The following is a 24,882-nucleotide window of genomic DNA, read 5'->3' as shown; positions in this document are numbered from 1 at the left end:
ACCCAAAGGACTTAAAATCAGCATACTATAATGATGCAGCCACATCAACATTTATAGCAGTTCAATTCACAATAGCTAAGCTATTGAACTAATCTAGTGCCCCCAACATCTGAATGGATAAAGAAAATGTGGTATATATACTCAATGGAATATTACTCAGCTATAAAGAAAAATGAAATGATGGTATTTTCAGGTTAATGGTTGGAGCTGGAGAATATCATGCTAAGTGAAATAAGCCAGTCCTCAAAGCCCAACAGCCAAATGTTTCCTCTGATATGAGGATGCTGACCCATAATGGTGTGTATGTGTGTGGTGGGGGAGCTAGGGAAGAATGAAGGAACTTTGGACTGGGCAGAAGGGAGTGAATGGAGGGTATAGGGGTAGTGGAATGAGACCGGCATTATTATTCCATGTGCATGTGTGATTGTACGAATGGTATGACTCTGCATTGTGTATAGCCAGAGGAATGAGAAGGTGTGCTCCATTTGTGTACGATGTGTCAAAATGCATTGTGCTGTCATGTATAACTAATCAGAACAAATTAAAAAAATAAATTAAAAAAAGAGCAATTGAAGAATTCCTGCCATACTAAAAGTGGGAAAAGTCATGTTAAAGTAGCCCTATAATATTATTTTCATAGTTCAATTAAAGATGCTAATCTGTTTATTATCTAGATATGATATTTTAGTTTAAAAAGCAATAAAAGGAAAGAATATGTAGAATTATATTATTTAAATAAATAAAATATTTCAAAACATATTTATACATGCATAGAAATATTCTCAAATCTATACATTGATATTTACAAGAAACATTTAAAATTCAGAATAGAAACATTTAAAATTCAGAATAAAAACATGAAGATATGAACCTTTTGAAAAATACATTGTTACTTTCAAAGGCATTTTTTGTCTTATGAAAGGTATAAAAATGATGATAACAAACCTTAGCATTAAAAAATAGTTCATTAGTAACATAAAAATCAAGCAAATACTTATTTGTTCTTACTTCTTTCCCCATTGCCTTTTCCCAAAGTAGAATTGTTTCCAACATCCGTGGTATCTAGAAAGTGAAGATTGGGGTCAGAGAACTGTGGTTTATAAACAAAAGTTAAAAATATATGACAATTCAGTGTGTGGAAGACTAAAGATCATACTGATGTGATGGGCTTCATTTCTCTATCTTCATTCTAAGGGAATGGACTGGTAGGGAAGATGTAAGGCCTTCCTTTAGTTCCCTGACACTTGGAGAAAGCTCTTGATTACTCTGTGTGCCTGTTTAAGGAAACAGGGATCCATGAAACAGAGATAGCAAGGGTAATCCTGCTCAAATTTTAAGTTTTTTATGAAGATTAGATGATCTCATTGGTGAGTTAATAGAAAATCACTATATAAATCAATAACATGTTGGAAGACAACTATTGGAACTATATATTTTTAGTTTAAGAATAGTTATGTGAGGTCTTTTTCCTAACAGGTAACAGGGCCATTTGTCCTTTTAGGCTTTCCCAAGGCTGTGGAAAAGCTATTCTACCATCTCTCAGATCTACCAGCAGAAGCACATTGTTTCCTTGGTTCTATAGGTAAGGATGGAAGCCATATAAATCGGATGCTTCAGTATTGATAATAAACAGGACACTGCTGTTTTTACCAACGTATTTGTTTTACACGAACCACATGTAACCAACAGAGCTCATCCTGTTAAACACGTATATCTAACGCTCTCTTGCCTTTCTGCAGTTCCCAAAGGGTCAGGTCATGCAGATGTAGAGAACAGGATTCTGGCATGGCTGGACCTGTTCCTTGTCACTGTGTACTCAGTAAGTGCTACAGAAAATGGAAACTCTTATTCTGGATTCCTGCAGCCTGGGGCCCGGGGCCCACCTCCTGTTGGTGAGCTAGAGTCTTCCCAATGTTCTCCATGAACTTGATCACCTTGTTCACCCTGGATCCCATGATTTCTGTCTCTCTTCCTCTTCATGTGGCCCCACCGCCATTTTTTCTCTCACCTTTTACAGCTTCCTCTCCTGACACAGTCCTGCCCAGCAGTTGTGGTATTTCTGAGCCACCTCCACCCTGATGCCCTTGAGCAGACTTGCCTATTGGGTGAGATGCTCGGCCACTTTCCACCGTTGCTTCTTGGCCTCTTGGCACACCTTTTGGGGAACACAGGACACAGGAGCACTTCTCATTTCCAGTCTCTTGTTGCCCTGTTCCTAAATCATGATTAGTAAAGTAATTTTCATCCATGTTCCTTCCCCTGCCCAAGTTTTCTTTTCCCCTAACACTGGTGACTTCTCCCTCCCACTCCTACATCAAAGGATGGCTTTACCTTTGAAATCTCTGTTTTGTTATTCCTTAGTGCATAAAGGTGTGTATATGTGTATGTATATATATATATATATATATATATATATATATATATATATATATATATGTTTAAAATACACCTCTCTTTTTTAGGTGATCCAAGAATTTCTTCTTGAATGAAGAGATTAATCACTAGTGTGTTTTAGAGATAGAAAACACTGAAGGAGGAGAGTCTGGTTTTAGGGCAAAAGATGATGGGTTCAGTTTTGGGAAACATGGAGTTTGGAGCGTGAAGGTCTTGACGTCCAAGGGAAGACTGGAGTCTTCAGAACCTTGGACAGAAGACGTGCTCAAACTCAGGTGGGAAGACTGGGCTGGCTAGAGAAACCAGAGGCTGGGTGCAACGCCTGAGGAAGTCTCCTTATATTCTGGGCGAGTAATCAGGGCCACCTAGATCCCCGGGGACACCTTACCCTGAAGACTCACTGCTACTGTGAACCATGCCTTGGGTCAGGTTGCTTTTGTCTCATGTTCACCCTGGATCCCATGATTTCTGTCACTCTTCCTCTTCAGGCGGCCCCACCGCCATTTTTCTCTCACCTCTTACAGCTTCCTCTCCATCGTGCCCCATGGTCCCTGCTCTTCCTGAAGGAATCATCCTCTACCTATCTCATTCCACCTGCTTTTCTGGGCTCATGTCTCTGGATCTCGTTTTGTTATTGAAGTGACCCTTTTCCACATTCACTTCCCTTTTTGTTCTCTATTTGACTCTGGCTTTGGTTCTGGCCATCTTATCTTGATATTTTAGCATTTTTATCTAGATCTGTGAACTGTTTTTGCAATGTCAATCTTTGCCTATCTATATTTCCTTCCTCTAGGTTCGTTTTCATCTCACAGACACTACTTTTATCCTCATCAAATGCCAGTCCTTTGACACTGACCTATCACCCAGCCTATTCCCTTGCCAGTTGCACATGAGATCGCTATGTTGCAGGGCTTTCAATCAATCACCAACTTTTATTTCCACATTTCTGGTTAGCTCCTGAGAGGTATCTTGCAAGTCATCCCTTTTCTCCCCCAAACTCCCCAATCTGGGATCCTTGGATCCACATCCACTTAGAAGACCTTGAAACTTATTCAGTCTCTTTCCATCTGGTCACCAAGATTCCCTTTTCCACTGTTTTCTCTTAACAGTTTTCATTCAGAGTCACCTCCCTTCATCCAAGAGCCAGCTCTTCTTTCTCTCTTGGTCCTCTCAGACCTGTGGAAAACACTGAGTCTGTGCACAAGTCTGCATGCATATGTGCGCATGTGTGTGTGTGTGTGTATGTGTGTGCGCACGTGCACATGTGTTTAGGAGGAAAAGAATGGCTCCCCCCCGCCCCCGTGTAGGCAGGTAAACAAAGATAATTGATGATATCATAATTGGCTTCTCCAATCACGTATGTCCCTTCTGACTCTACCACTATTCATTTGAAGACCTCTGGATCCCCAAGACACTGAAGAGAAATAAGGAAATGATCGAGTACAGGTGTGACCAGGGAACGAACTTCAGTGTGGTCACAGGGAACCATGTCTAGCATTCAGACGAGCTGAGAAAAAAATACACCCACCCCATGACTGCACTTGAGGTCCAACAGAGCTGCAGCCTCTCTTCTGTCTGGCCACACCTCATTCTCCTCTTCCTTATTTCCTGCCCAAGGTCCTTCCTCTGTTCCTTCCTGTGAGCCTCTGTCTCTGATTTTGCTGGCCTCCCATGTTGCACTGTCTCTTCTCAGTGTTTCCCTGAATCTCTATTCCCCTTTATTTCTCTATTAATCCTTTCTGGATGGATCCTTCTAGTTGTTTTGTATTTAAAATATCAGGCTCTATTCCTGTCCTTATTGTCTATCTGTGATTTTCATTTCTTACTCTCCATGGATATGTATGTATCTCAACCTATGTATACACACATGTGAAAACGTGTATATGCTAATGTGTAAATGAGTATGTGCATATACAGCACACATAGTATACATATATACCATAGACCATATATTATAAAATATAATATATACTTTACATATTATATTTTTATTTGTTGTTGTTGGTAAATGTTTTCTTTCTTTCATCAGCTACTGACACATTTCCCTGTGAATATTACGAGTTCCTTATACTAACTTTTCAGACTCTGATCATGTAACACAGGTCTTTTTTTTCTGCCCATTACATACAGTAGTCACTCACTGTAAGACATCACGGTTCCTATTGTTACTTGAGTTTTTGACTCTTACACATTTTGTACATCTATTCTATTGTCCCAAATGGGGATAGCAAGGGTTTACCTGTCCAAGTCTTAAGGCTTTTGTGATGATAAAAACAGATCTTGTTTGTCAAAGTACATGGAAATAATACAATATAATCCAATTCTATGGTGAAGGACATCTGTCAAAAACTATACTAAACTTTGAGAGTGATTGATCTGAAGCTTTTATTTCTGACTATAATTACACAGCAGGACCAGTTGTCTTCTTAGGCTTCTACAGTTGCAAATGACAAATGACCAGTGTGGGGCTAGAAATCTAGAGACTTTGTGTGAGTAGGCATGACAGATACCATTGCTTTGCTATTTATTTCTCCTGCGACAGCAAAATATATTTACATACATTTAGTTGACAGGACTCATGCTGTTCAATGTGAGTTTGTAATGATTTCCTGCCTCCTTCCATTTTCTAAAGTATTGAAAAGAAGTTTCCAGGATAACTGGACGCAAGTCAGTCAAGTTGTTCAAAATAAAAGGCATCTGGACTCAGTGGCTTTTAGTGCAGAGTCCTGACATCCTGCAGGCCAAGGCGCGGCGTCTAATCTTCTTTACCTGATCCACTTCTCAGGGCTTCCCTAGGCTCCTCTCCATAACTCAGCTCTGAAGAGCTTTCACTGCTGTGCCCTACAGAAAGGAAGGAAGTTCCGAGTCAGTCCTCGCCTGTGCCTGAGCATCCCATCCAGTCTTTAAAAGGAGGACTGCAGAGGGAAGCTTGAGTAAGAGGAAGGGATATTCCTGCCACCAGGCCACCCTTTGGCTCCATCTGACCGCTGGACAAGGTTGCTCCAGGAACCATCCCCAAGGCTTGGGCTGGGGCCGGGGCCAGCTCTGCCAGGGAAAGCAGCCCCTTCTGTCCCCATCTCTAACACTTCTGACCCCTTCCCCTTGTTGGCACAGATGTCAGCTTCCACCTATGTTTCTTACTGGGGGCATTGGACACAACCTTTAAGAGACATCAGCACCTTCATCAGCTGGGCCCATGACCCTGTGAGGCGGGTGAGCACTCCATCTGGGAACCACCTGATCTCAGTGAGTGAGGAATGACCTTGTGCTGGTGCCACTGCACACTCGAGGCCTCTGGGTTATACCGATTAGTCTGACTCACTAATTATAGTAATATCGTGTGAATCATCTAAAATCTCAAAAATTGTATTTTGATTTTAAAGGATATAAAAACCAAATGAGGCTTTTGTGGCAAGGAAAACTGTTTGTTACACCAAGAGTTTTTAATTGCTCTTACTTCTTTTCTGACTGTGTATCCTCCAAGTAGACATCCTCACAGAATCTAGAAAGGAAAGGAAAGCAAAACCAGTGACCAGTGTCTACTGAGACAGGATTTGGACTTCAAAGATGCTATAATGATTATTTCTGTCTCTCTAAAGAGGAGAGTTCCCTACCAAATGGGGCAGAGACACACATCTTTTAGCTCTAACTGCAAAATCAAAGAGTTTAGAAACTGATAATTTTTCCCCATAGGTTTGCAGCTAAATAATTTATCAATGAATCTGGGATCCCTGGACTGCCTAATCATGCTGTGGTGTGTGCTCAAAGTATAATGCACCTGGGAACAGGGGCTCTGCATCGTGCCCTGGATGTCCTGGAGCCCAAGTGGCAGAACTTGCCCTTGGCATCAAGCTCACCTGTTGGTGTTGAGATCCGGAGTGCTGAGGGTATCTCCTCCTCACTGGATTCTGAAGAGCCATAGTCATGTCCTCTCGCTGCAGAAAGGAGCAAATATCCCTTGGAGGTCTTAGTGTATGCCAAGGGAACCAAGACAGAGGAATTCTATAGAGAGGACACTAGGAACAACTTGGAGAGCTCTGAAATTCCAGGGCAAGAATATTCCTCCTCTCAGACTTCCATGGTCTGCCTTTCAAATTCATGTGACTCACCATCACCTAGCCTGACGCTAAGAAAATTTCACCCTCACTGGGCATCTTGCTTTGCCTTGGCCCCTGTCTTCCTCCACTGCATTCTCTTTCTTCTTTTACTTGTCCTTTATGGATTTATTGTTGGCTTTATGTCTGCATCTGTATTGATCCTAGCTTTGCTTCTCTTTCAGGACAATCATGGAAGTCTGATACTGAAGAAGGGGAATCTTCTATTTGGCTATTTCTCTGACAACCACCGAGAATAGGATCATGCCTCTTTCCCCCTCTAAAACTTTATAAGCTTGAGACAAATGACAATATTAATGAAAAGAAAAACACTTTTCTTACTATATCCTATAAAATAAAAAGGGTGGGTGGAGAATAAGTATATTATTTCAACTCTTTATCAGTAATAGGTGTAATGATATGCAGTCAAAAAGACTCATTTTATAAACACATTTTTTGCAATGTTTTCATTGTAGCAGTCAATTAAGTTTTTTTTTTTTTTCAGTTAAACAACAGTCTAAAATGCTTTCTTAACACCTTCGATTTCCCATTAGGACCAGATTGCAGAAAAAGATATCCTAGAAGCTACAGAATCAGGGCATATGAAGAATGCTCAGAATAAAATTAATCAGGAAAACAGCTGTGGACTCTGCCATTCTGTATTCCTGGAGTTGCCATCTAATTTTACCTGGAGCAGCCTGGTGCCATGAGCAAGTGGCTTCTTGGGCCTCTTCTTCATCTCTCAAGTCAAACTGGACATGGTTTTTGATCACTGCACAAAAGAACAGAATTCTTTAGGAGCCTCTGTTGTGACCAAGGAATCAACTCAGTAGAAAATTCCCTAATAAGAAAACTTAGAAAAACCTTAGGAAAAAAGGTAAGGCCACGGTGATCTGCTTTTCTGATTACCTGCCATGTAGGTTAGTGACTCGCCATACTTATCCTCGGTGACACAAACACTTCCCTGGCAAGGGGCGTCTTTGCATGGCTTGGCCTTTCTTCCTACACCTCTCCCTTTTACTTTTCCCCTCTGCTGGCCATTCCGTGTTTCCATCTTCTCTGCCTGATCTCCGTGGAGGGAGGCCTTGAATATCTTACGTTGAGGATGACAAGGCTCCTTGTCCCCCACGCCCCATTTACAAGATCGAGAAATAATACTCTCTTGGGTGTGAGTCCTAGACATATCTGGGAACTACTCTTTGGAGCAGTTTGTTCACACCAGGATAAGAGTCAGAGATGTACAGTCTGCTGAAGCAAATTCACATTTTTCTTTAGAAGCTATTGGGAGCAATTGGAAAGAACATATGATTTAAAATATTGTTCTTTTGTGACCTCAAGACCAGGAAAAATTTTAATTTGCCCTTTTTCCAGTATGGTTTCCCTAAAGAGGCATGTTTCCAAAATACTCTGGCTCTAGAAAATTTAAAAGGAAAACAAATTACCAATTTGTGCGCTACAGAGGTTTTTTTTTTGTTTGTTTGTTTTGTTTTTTTTGTACTGAGGATTGAACCCAGGATACTGAGCTACATCCCAGGTCTTTTTAAAATTTTTATTTTGAGATAGGGCCTCACTAAGTTGTAGAGGCTGGCTTCAAACTCCAGTTGGAACTACAGGTGTGCACTACTATACTTGGCCACTACAGATTTTTACATCTTAAAACTCATACCGCAGGTATGACTGAGATAATACAACATCTCGATAATCATATTAATCTTGCATTTTATAAGGACATAATTCCAAATCCAGGATCCTAGTCTTGTCTTTCCTTTAATTCCCCATGAGACTCTGGAGAAGAACTTAGCACATTTCTAGGATTGTGTTGTCTCTTCTGAGAAACAAAGATGACAGTGCCTATCCTGCTTACCCTTTAAAGTTGTTGTAGAGGAAAAAAATAAGTATATTATTTGCAAAGTTCTCTTGAAAAATCACTACAAATGCCATGGCTTGCTGCAGAATTTTGTCAAAAACAACTCTTTGGGTTTCATAATAAATCATCTCAAGTCTTTATTTCTGCTAACATTAGATAGTTGAATGAACTGTATTTTGTTTATGGTCAGATGACAATATAAACTTTTAATAAAGGAATATTTAATGGCAGCATAAACTTCTAATAAAGGAATATTTAGCTTTCTGTTCTGTATAGAAATCACTGGATAAGTCTAAAACTTTGTGTTCATAGTAATTAGTTTCTAAACAAAATCATTACTTTGCTAGCCTATTTCTACTATATAATCAATGCATAAATTTATATTGATAAATAGAATCCATCTATTCACAATTTCAATCATCAAAAATAAATACATGATGATTTCTGGGTCCACACATTCCCCCAAAGGGTCAAATCAATGCAGACTTGGGAGTCTCAGGATAAACTGGAGCCATCATATAGAATAGGTTCAGAATAAAGGACATCAGAGAACAGTAGCTCCAATTCTTGCAGCCCAGCCTGCTGTCCCAGCCTGCTCTCCCAGCCCACTGTCCCAGCCTGCTGTCCCAGCCTTCCTTACCAGGATGGCTCCTCTGTGCTGAGTTGGAGATTGCTGCAGGCTCTTCTGTGTCGCTGGCGTCGTCCTCACTGCTGATGACTGCACAAAGGACCCAAATCCCTTCAGAGTCTCAGGGAGCCCAGCAGGAGCCCACACAGCCAGGCGCCCCACCACAAGAGCACAAGGAAGACCTGGGAACTAGGGTAACGTGGGGCTCTCTGCATGTGTGTGGCTTGGGGTCTATTCCAGGGCTAACACAAACGACAAAACTGACACATGAGGCAGCTTTTCCCAGCCCACGGACCCTCTGAACTCCACCTCTGCTCCACCTCTTCCCTTTCCTCTGAGCTCTGGCCACCACCCCAGCTTCTGCCTCTGTTTCTGGCAATGGCTCCTCTTTGTAACTCTTTGTCTTGATCTGTTCTTTCTCCATCTCCTCTTGAGAATATCCTGGTTCCCCATTTCCCCCCTTTTCTTTAATTCCTACTGCTTTCCTTTTCCTCTTTCTTCAGGAAGGGAGAGCCTCTCCTCTCGGCACTGCCCACAGCTCCATGTCTCTGCTGCCTCCCCAGGGATTGCCTGGGCAGTGCCCGGCTCCCCAGACTAGCTGCCCATTTGAAGTCCCTCCAACATGGCAGTCACTGACAACAAAGAACACTCTGAACTTGATCAAGATTTGGATGATGTTGAAGAAGTAGAAGAAACTGGAGAAGAAACAAAAATCAAAGTGCATCAGCTGACTTGGTTCAGATGATACAAAATCCTCAGATTCAAGAAAGACTCGAGGGTCAAGTAGAAACGCCAACGGGGTACATTGAAAGGTGGCCTAGGGTGGTTAAGAGAGGAGTGAATCCTCTCAGACCCTCAAGTTAAATGTGCGCAGATGGAAGCCAAATTCCATGAGGAAGTTCATGATCTTGAAGGGAAGATGCTGTTCTCTGTCAGCCTCTATTTGCTAAGTGATTTGAGATCATTAATGGAATTTATGAACCTCCAGAAGAAGAATGGGAATGGAAACCAGATGAAGAAGAGGAAATTTCAGAGGAGCTGAAAGAAAAGGCCAAGATAGACGACGAGAAAAAAGATGAAGAAAAAGAAGACCCTAAAGGAATTCCTGAATTTTGTTTCACTGTTTTTTTAAGAATGCTGACTTGCTCAGTGACCTGGTTCAGGCAGCTGATGAACCTATTCTGAAACACTTGAAAGACATTAAAGTGAAGTTCTCAGAAGCCGGCCAGCCTATGAGCTTTATCTTAGAATTTCACTTTGAACTCAATGAATATTTCACAAGTGTTCACAAAGACATCTAGGATGAGGCCAGAGTCAGACAATTCTGATCCCTTTTTTTTGATGGTCCAGAAGTTATGGGTCGTACAGGGTTCTGGATAGATGGGAATAAAAAGGACAGAATGTCACTCTGAAAACTATTAAGAAGCAGAAACATAAGGACATGGGACAGTTCATAGTGTGACTAAAATAGTGATTCTTTCTTTACTTTTTTTGCCCCTCCTGAAGTTCCTGACAATGGAGAGCTGGATGATGATGTCGAAGCTATTCTTGCTGCAGACTTTGAAACTGGTCACTTTTTATGTGAGCGTATAATCCCAAGATCAGTGTTCTGCTTCACTGGAGAAGCTATTGAAGAAGAAGGAGGAGGAGGAGGAGGAGGAGAAGGTGAAGAAGCAGATGAGAGTTATCAGTTCTCTGTTGAAGTCAAGAGCTACAGTAAGCTTTTTCAACGTTGGCTGCAGTAAATCTTTTTGATAAAAGCTGTCTGGATGGTTGGGAAATTTTTCTTAATAGAAGTGTTCAAATTAAATTGTATTATTACTAAACTTTCTAATCATGGAAATCTGTTGACCCATTGAGTAAATTGTATTAAATTTTCCCTACATTATGAGCCAATTTTTCCTACCATGAACCTACTTCATGGATGCATTTTGAAATTTAATATAGGGAAGGGAAGAGGAAGGAAATGAAGAAAATGATCCAAACTATGACTTGAAGGATCAAAATCCAGCAGAATTCAAGCAACAATGAGGCAGGACGTACGTGGCCTTGAGGATTTTGTATTTTCTTGGTAGACTCAGTATTTTTTTTTTAAAGAGAGGAATTGATATTTTCAAGACAGATTTGTTCTCCTTAGCATTTTAACTGTAGCTTTTCTGCCATATCTGTTGAATGCACAAATTCTTTCATGCATGTTCATTCATTGCTGCAGTTTGATTCTTCTGGAACATTTACATCATGTAGTTATTGGAATACAACTATAAAAATTAACAACTGTTAAATTAAACTAATGTTTTTTAATACCTTTATTTTACTTATTTATTTATGTAGTATTGAGGATCGAACCCAGTGTCTCACACGTTAGGAGAGTGCTCTACCACTGAGCCACGACCCCAGCCCCCAAACTAAATGTTTTTTGTTTGCTAATTTTTTTTTGAAGAACAAAAGTAGTTTTCAATTGGTAGTAGAGTGAGTTTAAGTCTGCTTGCATAGTTGTGCTTTTCATTTATTTGTTATAGAAATGCAGTGATTTTTTTTTACTAACATAACTCATCATTTGAGGGGAAAAAAACTCTGTAACTAACATGGTTAAGAATTTGCAGTCAGACCAAACCCGATAAATATTAGTATTAATGGGATATAGTCAATTATAAGGAAGTCTAACTCATAATATGGTTATTGTTTATCACAGTGAGGTGAATAAAACAATTTTCAGAAGGTTATTAACTTGAGAGAAGTGTACTTGTAAACTTAACCTCCATTAACTAAGTATCTTCTCTTTGTGGTAGGGTCTACCTTCTGCTTTCCCAAAATGGATGAATTTATAACATTCGATGAGCCTATTTCAAGTTTTTGTTGTTTGTTTGCTTGTTTTTATTTTTGCAGTTTAAAATAAAAATGTCAAATGCGATTTTAGTTCTCAAAAAGAAAAGAAAAGAAAAAGAAAAAGAAACAATTCCTCTGACATCAGTTCTCATTATTACCACTATTTCTGCCAGTATTTTCCCAGACCCTAAGGACCTCTGTTAAGCTAACTTGCTTCAGCTTACCCAGTGCTGGCCTGCTCCAGAGGCTACCTGGACTGCCTGGTGGGCCTTCATGACATGCGGAGCCCTTTACCTGGGAACCTGTTCACAGATCCTTTCAGTCAGCCTTACCTATTACTTCGGATGGCTGGTAATGGTTGGTCCTGGTTTGAGATCCTTGCTTCACTTGCGTGGGAAAAAATGGCTTTTCCTTCTTTATATCCACCAGACGCACAGAACAGGAAGTCATGTGGATTCCATGGCTGGAGAGCTCTGCTCCTGGGCCAAATTGTAATGAATAAAGAATTTTCCTTCTCCTCCCCCATTGACAAACATGTCATTGATAACAATCTCTTTCTGAAACTGCATTGTTGAGATGCCCGTCCTCTATTTCCTGCTGCTTAGTTCTGTCCCTCCCTTTGTACCTCTCTTGATGGTGTTTTGTTTTTAACCTATTTTTTCCCCATTTTTTTTTGTAAATAACATTTTTTTTGCCTTTTTAAAAAATAAAAATTATAATTGCAGTACATATAAAAGTGGGTTTTGAATGATTACGAAGTATGTCTCTTTGGACAAGACACAGTTTGCCAACACCCCAGAAGCCTCTTAGGACATCTCCCATTAATTGCCCCCACTATCTTTCTCAAAGTCAACAGCCTTCCTGATTTCCAATACTCCCATTAGTTTTGCCTCTTAAGTAATTTAATTTTATATAAACAGAATCATGTTCTTCTTACTCACTCTCTCATATATATCCCTGAAGAAGCCAAATAGCCCCAAATTCATCTATAAATATGTGTATGTGTGTGCATATTTATATATATATACATGTTATATATTTATATAACATTTGTGAGAATCATCCATATTCATTTTTGTATAATTATATTTATTATATAATTTTGTATAATTATTCTTTTTGCACACACTATCGTATTCCATCATAGAAACAAGCTGACATGTGTTTCTCCTTTTGTGCTATTTCAAGTGTCTGGCTTTATGAATACTGCTGTGGACATTGTCTTCTGATGAACACAGTATGCATTTCTGGTAGTTTCTTCTGAGAAATGCAGTTCTGAATTCTAGAGTAAATATTTCCAACTTTAACAGATGACACCAAACTGTTTTCTAAAAGCACATGTAAAGGCAGACATATAAGAGAAAGAACCTGGCAAATTCAAGTAACTGAAGAAAGTTTGGTGAGCAAGGCATTAGAGGGTTAGAGGCAGGTGATGGGGGTAGGCAGCACACAGTCCTCTTTCAGGATGTGTCACACCAGGCAGCACTGACCTAATTCAGGACCACAGGAAGGCACTGGGTTCTAAATAGGAGAGCCATGGGAACTGGTTTGCATTTTTGAAAATTCCATTTTTAGTGTAAGTTCGGACAATGCGTTTGAGGGGGCAAGGTTGTACAGACAAAACCAAACCAAACCAAAACTAAAACAAACCAAACCGAAACCAAACCAAACCAAACCAAACCCAAAACAAAGCAAACCAAGCAAAAACACTGTTCCTCCAGTTCTGAGAGCCAGAGGGATTGAGGTCAGGATGATCGTGCTGAGGGTGCAGAGAAAAGGAACGGTTGGAGATATTTTAAAATCAGAATTGAAGGAAGTGGTAAATACAGTGATGGTTGCTTTACACCAGTAAGTCTGGGGTGGTTTGTACATTACACTGCCATAGATAATGGTGACAACCTCAAAAATAGAAAAATCCTTCAGATCTTTGAAGATTTTCAGACACTTTGAAAAATGAGACAAACAACAGGTCTGGGTGGGAAATGTGTGTTTAGGAATCAAGAGAATCTACATGGTGACTGAGCCTTGGAGAGGCAGGATTCCCGAGGGGAGGAGAATTTTGGTAAAGGACACCTTACCCTTCTCAGGATTGACAGAGGCAACTTGTGCCTTTTATCCTCAGATCAAACAGTGTCTTGATTTGTCCTCTGTCCCTTGTTGGACAGGGCCCCTGTCTACCAGTTTTCCACCCACTGCGTTTTAACTGTTTTTCTACAGGACTCTTCATATCCCACTCCATGTTTTTGTCCTATTTCTTGATACTTCTCGATCCTTTGTATCTTTGTCTACTCTTCTTCTCTATGCTTTTTTCTTTAAAAAATAAGAAACACACACACACACACACCCCAGGACTAGGTGAGGCAGAGGTGGTACTGTGGACACAGAGTGAAGGAACCCTGAGGCCCAGGTGCTCAGAGGGAGATCTCCTTACACTCTGTGCCTGGGGTTCCCTCTGCTGTACCTGGCCTCGGCCCTGCTGTCCCCTACCTGATGCTTTAGCTGACCCATCTGTTACGTTTTTACCTGCTCCTCATCTGCTTTTTAAATTTAATTATCAGTGTGACTCCTGACTCTTCTATGTCACTTTTTGTCTTTCGATATTATCTCATTCCAACCCCTCCAGTCATCACCAAAGTCTCCCCAGAGCCACTCCCACTGCCCTGGAGTTCTTCCACCTGTGGTTTCCTCCTGAGGGCCTTCCCCTGGGCTTCCTTCCTTGCAAATCTTATAGGAAACATTATGCATGATTTCCACGCTTCCATTTAACCTTTGAAATAAGTTGCACCTTATTTGTTTTAATCAACCATGTGACATGGAAATGTTTGGATTCCATGTCAATCTATCTAACATCTGCCTCATTCATGTACTTATTTATTGATCTTTAGTTGACCTTTCCTATACATTCGTGCCTTGTTTTCTCTACCCAAGGACACACACCACCTCCATGAAAGCGCACAGCCCTCTCTCCCTTGCCTTTCACAGCTCTTAAAAACCACCAGAGGGTGTGCCCAAAGGCCGCGTCTGGGCGGGGCAGGCAGTTAGTGGGACCACAAGCAGAATTGTTGCTCTCACAGAAAAGTGAAGATATAATTAGAAAATTGGGGAGGGGCAGAGCAAGTTGGTGGACTAGAACTCTCCATTGTTCATCCCCCCACAGAAACACCAATCTGAACAACTGTGTGCACGAAAAAACCTTCACAAGAGCGGTGGGAACCAGGTGAGAGATCACAGCATCTAGGTGAGGCAAAAAATTAAGAAAACATGGCAGAAAGGACTGTCTTACATAATCTGGGTCATGCCTTCCCTAACCTCAGGCAGCACAGCACGGAGAGACCCTTCACCTGGGGGAGGGAGAGGGGAGTAAGAGCTAGACTTTGTCTTATACTCCAACACTGGGTCTTCCCCAGCAAAACTCAGTGCTGAGCAGGCCCAGATGACTTCAGATTCCAGCCCATTCCTGTGGTCTGAGCCTTCAAGCCTGCCCAACCCCAGGCTGAGTCCCACAGTCCCAGGATGATGGCCAGTCCTGTGAATTTGGTCACAGGTGACTCAATACCAGGTCAGCCTCAGCAGTCCCACACTTCAGATCAGGTCCATTCCAGATCAGCCCCAGGGCATCAAGCCAAAGGCCCACCCCAGCACCTGGACAGCCCAGTGGTGCCAGGCTTCAGCTTCCACCCCAGCCCCCCAAGAGCTCTGCAATCTCTGAGTCTAGGTCCACCCTAGCCCAGGACGACTCACTGGCTGTCCTAGGCACTGGGCCAGCAAGCCTGTCCTTGGACCACACCAGACGCCCTGCCACAGATCTCTGGGTCAGCAGACTGGCAAAGGCTTTCTAGGATAAAACCAGTTTTCGGAGACTGGAACAAGCCCCCATTTCCTCAAATGTACAGACATTTGAGGTAATAAGAAACTTGAAAAATCAGGAAGTCAGAATACCAACAAAGGAACACCACCGCATCCCAGTAGCATGCCCCAAAGAAATGGATAAATGAGCCACCTGAGAAAACATTCAAAATAATTGTTTTAGGAGAGCTCAGTGAACTTCAAGAACATACAGAGAAACAACTCAGTGAAATCAGGAAGACAATAATTGACCAAAGAGAGAAATTTAACAGAGGTTGAAATATCAAACAAAACAAAACAAAAACAATAGAAAAACAACTAAAACAGAAATTCTGGTGCTGAAAATATAATGAATTAGGGGCTTGGGTTGTGGCTCAGAGGTAGAGTGCTTGCCTATCATGCATGAGGCACTGGGTTTGATACTCAGCACCACATAAAAAAATAAAATAAAGATATTATGTCCTCCTATAACTAAAAAAAAATTTAAAAAAGAAAATACAATGAATGCAATGAAAAAATGCAACTGAAAGTCAACAGCAGAATTGACCAAGCAGAAGAAATAATCTGTGAATTTGAAAACAGGTTACTTGACAACACATAGGCAGAGGAGAAAAATTAAAAGGAGTGAGGAAAACTTACAGCTTTTTGAGACATTTCAAAAGAGTAAATTTTAGAGTCATAGTAGTCTAAAGCAGAGAAAGGAACTCTTTGCTCTAAAGGAGCAGAGAAAAACAAAGGGGGTAGAAATCTTATTTGAAGAAATAATAGCAGAATATGTTCCCAATTTTGGAAAAGATACAAATTTCCAGGTACAGGAAAGTCAAAGGACTCCAATCAGACCCAATCCAAACAAAACTATACCAAGACACACCATAAGAAATAAGGAGACTGAATTCATGATCAAAATGGAAGTTATACTGTTGTTGTAAATAAAGGTCACATAGGACAAATACAGCAAGCATCAGACAGTGAAAAGTTGAAAGGTTTCCTTTTAAGATCAGGAACAAGAAAAGAACGCCCATGTGTACCACATCTACCCAACACAGATTTACAAATGGCCAGTGAGTGTATGCAAAGGTGAACATCACAGTTCATCAGGGAATTACAAATAAAACCACAATGAAATATCACCTCATACCTGTTAGAATGGTTATTATAAAAAAGACAAAAGATAGTGAGTGTTGGTGTGAAAGGAGAGAGAAGGGAATCTTTGCACATTGTTGGTGGGAATGTAAATTAGTATAGCCTTATGGGAAACAGAATGGAGGTTCCACAAAAAATTCAAGTAGAGCTACCATACCATCCAACAATCTCCCCACTGGGTACATATCCAAAGGAATTAAAATCAGTGTGTCAAAGAGATATCTAAACTCCCACGCTTATTACACAGCATTATTGACAAATCCCAAGATATGAAATCAACATAAATACTTAACAACAGACCATGAAAATGGAATATACATGCAAAATACCAGCCTTAGAAAAGAAGAAAAAAATCCTGTCATTCACAACAACATGAATGAACCAGGAAAATATTATGTTAAGTGAAATAAGCCAGACACAGAAAAAGTCCCATGGCATGATCTCACTTATATGTGGAGTGTGAAAGTATTAATCATGATCATAGAAGCAAAGGGGATAATGGTTATCTATCAGTAGCTGCTGGGAGAGAGGAAGGGGTTAGAGGAGATGTGGGATATAAGATTTCTATTAGGAGGAATAAGTTCAAGAGATCTACTGTATAACATGATGACTATAGTTAATAATAGTATTGTATTCTTAAAATTGCTGAGGCCATGGATTTTAAGTGTTCTCACCATAAAAATTATAAATATGTAAAATAAAACATGTCAATTTTAGCTCAATTAGTCATTTCTATCTATGTATGTATCTAATATGTATATATTTTCATCATATTGTATATAATACCTATAAATTACACAAAATATATATTATTACACATTGTACATAATAAATATATATAAATATAAACATATTATGTAAATCAGCTCTAAAATGATTAGGGTGGTTAAAAAGGCAATTGATAACCCCACAAACATGGAGGATCTGGGGAAAAACAAAAGGGTAAGGTAAGTGACACTTACTTTCTACACAGTGGGGCAACGGGCTGGGTGTCCCCACGCTCGCCTCTCCACGGTCCACGTGGGCAGCCATGTGTTGGTGGGACTCTGAAGTTTAAAAAAGACCCCGGTTGAGACCCAGTAGAACCTCGCTCTGCTCTGTGTGCATTTTGTTCTATTTCACTCTGTCTCTCCTTCCTTCCCACATTTCTATCTGTAGCCCTGTTTGCATATATTACCATCTGCAGTTGTGAAGGTGTCTGTGCTTCACTGTTTCTGTGGCCAATCCCTCTCTGACTTCTTTTGCCTTTTTAAAAAATATATATATTTATTTTTTAGTTGCAGTTGGATGCAATACCTTTATTTTATTTATTTATTTTTATATTTTATATGGCCTTGCACATGCTAGGTGAGCGCTCGACTGCTGAGCCCCAACCCCAGCCCTTCTTTTGCCTTTTATTTCTCTAGGGCCTCTTAGCCCCTCCACACTCACACAAAGGAAGTGAGTCAGCCTTACCTACTGGCTCTGACTCTCGAGGGCATTGCTCATTTCCTTGGTGGCTTCCTACTGCACCATTTGGGTCTTGGGCCGGCTCTCTTTTATTTACATTTCTCTCTTCTGCTTCGCAAGGATGCGCCGAGAGTTCATTTTCGGGTAGGTCTGTACCTAAACCACATTTTAATTCATAGATATTTTATTCGCCCCTTGCATCAATCAGGATCAAATAGGAAAATACAAATCACTGGAAGATCTTAAGGCAGAGAGAATTTAACCCAGTCGAGAGAAGAGCTGAGCTCTCCAAAGGGAAGAATGCAGCCACCAGGAGAAGCGTCAACAGGAGGCTGGAGGGGACTGAAGGTTGCCCACTCTAGGCTGGTGAGCAGAAGCCTGGCCCGCGTGGTGGAGGTGGAGAGAGCCATGGGGAGGAGCAGCTATCAACTCAGTGGCTCCCCAGCGTCGTGGTGGGGCTATACTTCCTTCAATCGTGCAAACTTTTTCTAATGTCTCTCACGCTGGAATCAAGGAGAGTTGGCAATAAATAAATAAATAAATAACAGAGGTGAGAAGCTACAGGTAGAGGGAAGAGTGGAGCAGGAGGGCAAAGAATGAATTCCAAGCACACAAACCTGGGGTGGGAACACCTCCTCCCCCTGGTGAACTTCCCTGGCCCATTGCTGACTTCAACGACCCACACCATTCTGTTTCCAGGGACCTCGATAGTCTGCGAGTGGACAAGTGTATTTTTTTGCAGTTGCATTTTTTTTCCATTTAGTGCTCTTTTTCTAAACAAAGTGGGTTATGGAAAAATTATTTTAAAAGTTTTTACAGAAGTTTTAATGTGGAACTTAGAGCAGGTGCATGTTTTGTGCCACCACCCAAAGCTCCTTGGAACTGCTTCTTCGTGTTGTGGGCGTGAGACATGGCCTTTATTCCCCTGTGCATGCCACAGGCAGTGTCCTCCTGGCTCACTGTTGGACACACTCGTTGATGACTTATTGTGCTGTCTGTGCATCATTTGGGTTTCAGGTTGAAATTTCTCTTCATATTCATCTGGTTCTCATCACTGAGGAGTTCTAAGATTCTAACCCCAGGTAGGGTTGCCCCAGACCACAGGGAGATTCATGAAGAACTGACTTGTCTCTCCCACATGCTCACTGCCCCTACTGAATCCCTTCTCTGCTCGTTATTAATCACCTTTCCATCCATTCATTCCTTCCTGCTTCCACTATCTGCACTGGTAGATGGACAATTAAGAACATGGCTCGTGCTTGTTGTATTTTTTTTAATAATTTAAATGTCAATTTTTTGAATAAAAGTAATTTCTAAAAGTATAATTATGCTTTTAAAAGTCACTCTGAAAGTATTCTGTAACAATGTATTTCTGATTTAAAAAATATTTTCTTAAATAACATCCTCCTTGCTGGGCATTCCCTGGAGACTCGTTTCCAAAGAAGAGTCATGGAATAAAGACATAAAAGTTATTCTACACACATGAGTGTACTTTAGAGGTGGGGAATCTCAATTTAATTTCCTGCTCTGAGGTTGGTATTGCTTTGTTCATCATTTCTCCTGGTTGAGAAATAATTAGATCCACAACAAACATTCATGTCAGACATATAGATAGAGAGTATATCAAAATTTACTGTCATGGTTGGCCAGGCACGGAGGTACACACCTGTAATCCCAGCAGCTTGGGAGACTGAGGCAGGAGGATTGAGAGTTCAAAGCCAACCTCAGCAATGGCGAGGTGCTAAGCAACTCAGTGAGACCCTATATCTAAATAAAATGCAAAATAGAGCTGGGATGTGGCTGAGTGGTTGAGTGCCCCTGAGTTCAATCCCTGGCACTCCCTCCCCCCAAAAAATTATTGTCATGATTAAAAGGTTAGACTCTGGAGGCAGGTACGAATAGCGATGGTAATTAAATTAGTAAAGATGACGAAGTCATGTAACATAGATGAAGTTCCAGGCACGATTGTGAAAGCTTTCATTGGTACAACTTGTTTAGATACATCAACCCTGTAAGGTACATACTACTAAGTGGTGAAAGGGGGAGGTTCCTTGCCCAAGATTGCAGAGGCAGGATTCGAACCCAGGCAGCAGAGCATCAATATTCCTGCTCTGACCCTATTTTATAGCAGAGTTCAATCCCAATTCTTAGTTGGGTGAAACTACACACAAAAAAAAAAAAAATCAAACTCTCTAAACCAACTCTTTCTCTTCTGAGAAAGAGGGTGATAAAACATCATTTTAAAGTATTTGAGAAGATAAATAAAATATTACCTGTATCAATATATGCGATATTGTAACTGATCAGAAAAAATAAAGTCATCATAATTACTATCTTAAATGTATAATATTTTGAATAATTGGATGATATATTATTAAGAGCATTTTGGATTACAGGAAGGTCAAGAGTTGTTAAAGTACCAAATGGTTTTCGAAGAGACCCCCTGGTGTCTGAGCCCCAGGGATGGTGAGCGAAGGTGTCCTATGAGAGGCACCCTGGTGTTATGGTCTCATGTGTTGGACCCAAGAGGGATGACATTTTCCCCACAGAAAAAGCAGGCTCATTGCACCCCTCCAGCCGCACAACACGGGCCCCCACTGGACATGTGACGAAAGGCATTAGACAGATTTAAGCAAGGCAGGAAACTGAAGCCAGGGGCTTGGGACAAGTGTCCAGACCAGAGCTGGTACCAGGACTGGCAGCAAGTGCATGCAAGGGGTAGGGAAGAAGAATCCCTCCTAGGCAACCCTGAGGGTCTTTATTTAAAAATCTCTGTTATTTAATTTCCAAACTTGGAGAAGCTACAGATGCAAAAATTAAAAGTTCTGGGCAATCAGTCACACAAGGAAGCAGCCTCACAGAACATTCCAGATGGAGTAAGACAGCAAAGGGTCCCACAAGAGGCAACAGCAACAGACCATTGTAAGACGAGGGATCTGAGTGCTGTGGCCAGGTCAGTCTTCGCAGAAAAGAGTTCTCCCCCGTTCCTAAGGGAAGAAATTAGAAGTTGATCTCAGAAACTGAAGGATGGGTTTTGTCCTTTTTGTCTTTACAACGCAGATGGTAGAGACCCCTCAAAGTGTCAATCCAGACTCATCTGGAGCTGGAAGTTCCCTCCTGACTTCAGTCTCGAGAGTGGGGTCTGGGTCAGCTGCAGCCCTGTCTGAGGGTCTCACTGGGCCCCCTCACTAGGGTCCTCTGTGAGGCACTCTGGCACCTGGAGATGGCCTGCTTTTGTCCCCAGCTGGCCTGCCCCATGGCCCTACCTGAGTTCCTAGAAGCCCTGGCCGCCTGGTTCCCGCCCTCCCACACCACAGCCTCCTGGCACAGCCTGTGGCTCCTCCTTGGTGGCCTCCAGTGAGGATCAGCGACTGGTCTGCCTCACTCCTCCCTCTCCCGGCATCCTCTGTTTCCTTTATCTTTCTGTCTGCACCTCTTCCCGTACTTTGGTTTCATGTTTCTGCCTTTTTCATTAGACAACCCGGGAAACATCATGGGGCTAAGAATCCTTTTCCCTTGCTCCTTTGACCCCGGGCAAACTCCATATGTGGTTTCTAGATTTCAATTTCCTCCTCTATAAAAAGGGCTAACCTTTTAGTGATAACCATCTCTAATTACAACAGGACCTTAGCGGCTGCTTTTGCTAAAAGCACTGACTCTTCTCTTGGACTTGCAGATGCCCAACAGGTAACTAAAAGCAGGATGCAAATTTGGCGTCCATGCCTTCATTTTGTATCTCTCTCCTCCTGCTCAACTCTGCATACAAGCATGACAATCATTTCAGGAGTGTTCAACTAAAACTGGTATTTCTCTTTGCGGCTGAAGGCACCAAGATAAGACTAATTCAGGTATTTTTAAAAATTAAAAGGACATTATAATTAACAGATTGGCAACTGCCGGCTTTTACAACATTCTCTTCTATACTGCCAGAGCCATGCCTAGAACTTTCCAATCATTGCCCTAAACCTCCCAGAAATAGCAACTCTTGTAGGCACAAGGAGACTGCCCCCCGCCCCAATGAACCCTGGACTAGAATGGCGGCTGCTCTCTAAGCAGTAGCAATCATCTTTGGATGGGAACTGAATTGTCCCCCTGAGCAATGGTGGCTTCCTCAGAGAGCCACAGAACCAGTCCTGATATGACGACCCACCAGGCCATGACCAGGATCGGCTGCCTTACCAGCTCTGTACGCTCTCCAGCAGCGCAAACCCCTAAACCCCACTATGACACCTCGACGTTCTTACCAGCCCCTGGGAGTCAGATCTTACCTCACTAGACCTTCCCTGCTCTGCCCAGCATGGCCACACTGATTACGGCTCTTTTCCTGTCCTCACCACACTCCTCTCTCTGACCAACATCTTGGGTTGGGTGACTGAACCTAGTCCTTTGGGGCCCCCAGAGCCAGGGCCTTTGCCCTAATTACAATAACACGATGACAGCCTGGGCACTAATCATCACAGCAGAGAGTGGACATTCGAGGTGAGCTGCTAAGGACACAGAGCTCTTTATTTTTTATTATTGTCCTTTGCCCCCTTCTGCCCCTCCTCCTTCCTGCCTTCTCAAGGCCCCATAAGCTCTTTCACATCTTGGCCACTTCCTCTCTGTGTCTATGTCTGTTTTCCTCCCGGGAGAGTCCTGCTCTTGGACAGCAGTCACTGTATTGAAACCAGCCCGGGCTTCTGCTGTCGTGAAGTGTGACACTGAGATAGAATGAGAAATAGATATTTTGGTCTTCATCCTGGCCACAGCGCCTGGAACCCCTTGTAATTTCCTAAGTGATAAAGGTGGAAAGAGCATTTTTGTTACTCACAACCAGTCCCTTTCATCAACATCTGAGTTTATGCTAAAGAGGTGAGTTTTGGAATGTTCCTAAGGATGGAAGGAACTGAGAGTGGTTAGAAGGTTGGAGCCCCTGACCTCCAGGGAGGGGAGAGGGGATAGAAGTTGACTTCTATCAGTGGTCAATGATTTCATCCATCATGCCTGTCAGTATAGTGGGTTTTCTAGAAAGAAAAAAGAAAATCCCTAATGACAGGGTTCAGAGAACTTGTGGATTGGCAAACACAGCAGTGCTGGGAGAGTGCGGTGCCAAAGCTGGGCATGTGAGCTCTCTGCCCCTCTCCATTACTTTGCTCTGTACATCTCTTCCATTTGACTGAGTTGTACCCTTTAAACAAATGGGTGAACATCAGTAAGAACTTCTCTGAGTTCTGTGATCCATACTAACAAACCATCCAACCCAAGGAGGGGTAGGGAGACCTCCAATTTACAGTCAATTGGTCAGAAACAGAGGTCACACCCTGGAACTTGCAACTGACAAATGGGATGGTCTTATGGAGCATGGTCCTCAACCTGTGGGCTGTGCGAACTATAGGACACCCCATGGCTGTCTGCAGAGAACTCGAGTTTGGTTGGTGTAAGGAGAACTTCCACCCCGCAGGTGTCGAGTGCTGTGGGAAGGCATAGATAGAACCATTGTTTTTCTTTTGCTAAGGGTCTTTCTCCTTCATGTTGGCCACGGGTCATTTTTCTTAGCCCTTCACAGCTTCATACTAATCTTCTCCTGCAGGGACCTTCCTAAATCACAATTACTTCCTGATAGTCAGTCTCCTTAAATCTGTTTTCCTGGCCCACTGAGCTCTGGTTCCTTCCTCATGGTTGCTGGGCTGGCTATCTCTGGTTATGCTATTTCCCAGCATCCCACATCCTGTTGGGGCCAGTTAGGGTTGGGATTATAATGATCCCCCAAGGCATTATGGGAGCTAGTGGAGACTTTAAGAGGTGGGGCCTAATGGGAGGAAGTCAGGCCACTGGGACAATGTGCCCCTAGTCTCTCTTTGCTTTCTGGCTGCCATGAGTTGAGCAGCTTTGCTCCACTTCTGCCATGATGTTCTGCCTCACTAACAGGCCCACAATGATGGGGCCAAGACACTGTGGACTGAAACCTCTGAAACCACGGACCACAATAAATCTTTCCTTCCTTTAAGCTGATTTCTCTCAAGTGTTTTGTTACAGTGACAGAAAGTTGACTAATACAAGGTCCATACAAATCACCCCTCCTTGCCATCTCCATGGTCCTTCCACATTTCTTCCCTGGTTCACAGTCTCTACTGCACGATGTCCTTGTTTCCTTTTCTTTTGAGCAGATGAGAAATGTTTTATCCAGTTTTAATTACCTTGTTCAAGCCTTTCCTGCCTCTCTTCTCCATTATCTTCTTGGGGATATAGCATTCTCACCTCTGAAGAGAGGGAAGGAGAAGAAGGCAATTAGAGATCTCCGGCAGGGACCAGGTACACCATCTCGAAATTACACATTTAAGAACTTCCAGTCCCCCAGTTACTCAGAGTTCAGTGAATCCCGCATGACACAGTTCACCTTCCCACCCTGCGACAAAACAGAGGAGACTCCCACAAAGGAGTCTATGCTTCCCACACACTAAGGAGATACTCAGTGGGAGGGGATACACTGTAAGCTGAGATACTCCTCTAAAAAATATTCAGAGGATAGCAAGGCAAATTTCAAAATAAACAATAGAAGTGAAATGTCTTTTCTGAACTGTTTGAACTGTAGGAATAAACTGTTCAGAGAGTCTGGGACCTTGGAGAGATCAGTATATGAAAGGGGAAGTCCCAAT

At 42.0% G+C, this 24,882-nt stretch overlaps 1 protein-coding gene and 1 pseudogene across 24 annotated transcripts in view; one reads left to right on the top strand and one right to left on the bottom strand.

The window, feature by feature from the left end:
* Nucleotides 1–24,882, bottom strand: part of Sp100 (SP100 nuclear antigen) — a 95,884-nt gene that overhangs the window by 33,696 nt on the left and 37,306 nt on the right. For 14 of the 24 annotated variants that reach the window (XR_007349522.1, XR_007349521.1, XM_048808710.1 and 11 more), the window contains 12 exons: nt 24,424–24,486; nt 21,166–21,234; nt 18,254–18,403; nt 17,761–17,844; nt 12,142–12,294; nt 8,996–9,073; nt 7,177–7,260; nt 6,252–6,329; nt 5,852–5,896; nt 5,164–5,235; nt 2,009–2,215; nt 1,009–1,062 (listed from right to left, as the gene is read on the bottom strand). Coding sequence is in view for 22 of the 24 variants with exons in the window: in XM_048808710.1 (XP_048664667.1) it covers nt 1,009–1,062; nt 2,009–2,215; nt 5,164–5,235; nt 5,852–5,896; nt 6,252–6,329; nt 7,177–7,260; nt 8,996–9,073; nt 12,142–12,294; nt 17,761–17,844; nt 18,254–18,403; nt 21,166–21,234; nt 24,424–24,486 (1,137 nt within the window). In the remaining 2 variants the exon portion in view is untranslated. The remainder of the gene's footprint in view (nt 1–1,008; nt 1,063–2,008; nt 2,216–5,163; nt 5,236–5,851; nt 5,897–6,251; nt 6,330–7,176; nt 7,261–8,995; nt 9,074–12,141; nt 12,295–17,760; nt 17,845–18,253; nt 18,404–21,165; nt 21,235–24,423; nt 24,487–24,882) is intronic. The other 10 variants (XM_015481512.2, XM_015481516.2, XM_015481517.2 and 7 more) reach the window with 6 other exon arrangements.
* On the top strand, nt 9,606–10,728 carry LOC107138772 (annotated as a pseudogene).

Source organism: Marmota marmota, unplaced genomic scaffold (assembly GCF_001458135.2).
Source record: "Marmota marmota marmota unplaced genomic scaffold, marMar, whole genome shotgun sequence".
NCBI lineage: Eukaryota > Metazoa > Chordata > Mammalia > Rodentia > Sciuridae > Marmota > Marmota marmota.
Note: the sequence above shows the minus strand (reverse complement) of the source record. Positions and strands in the feature narration are given on the sequence as shown.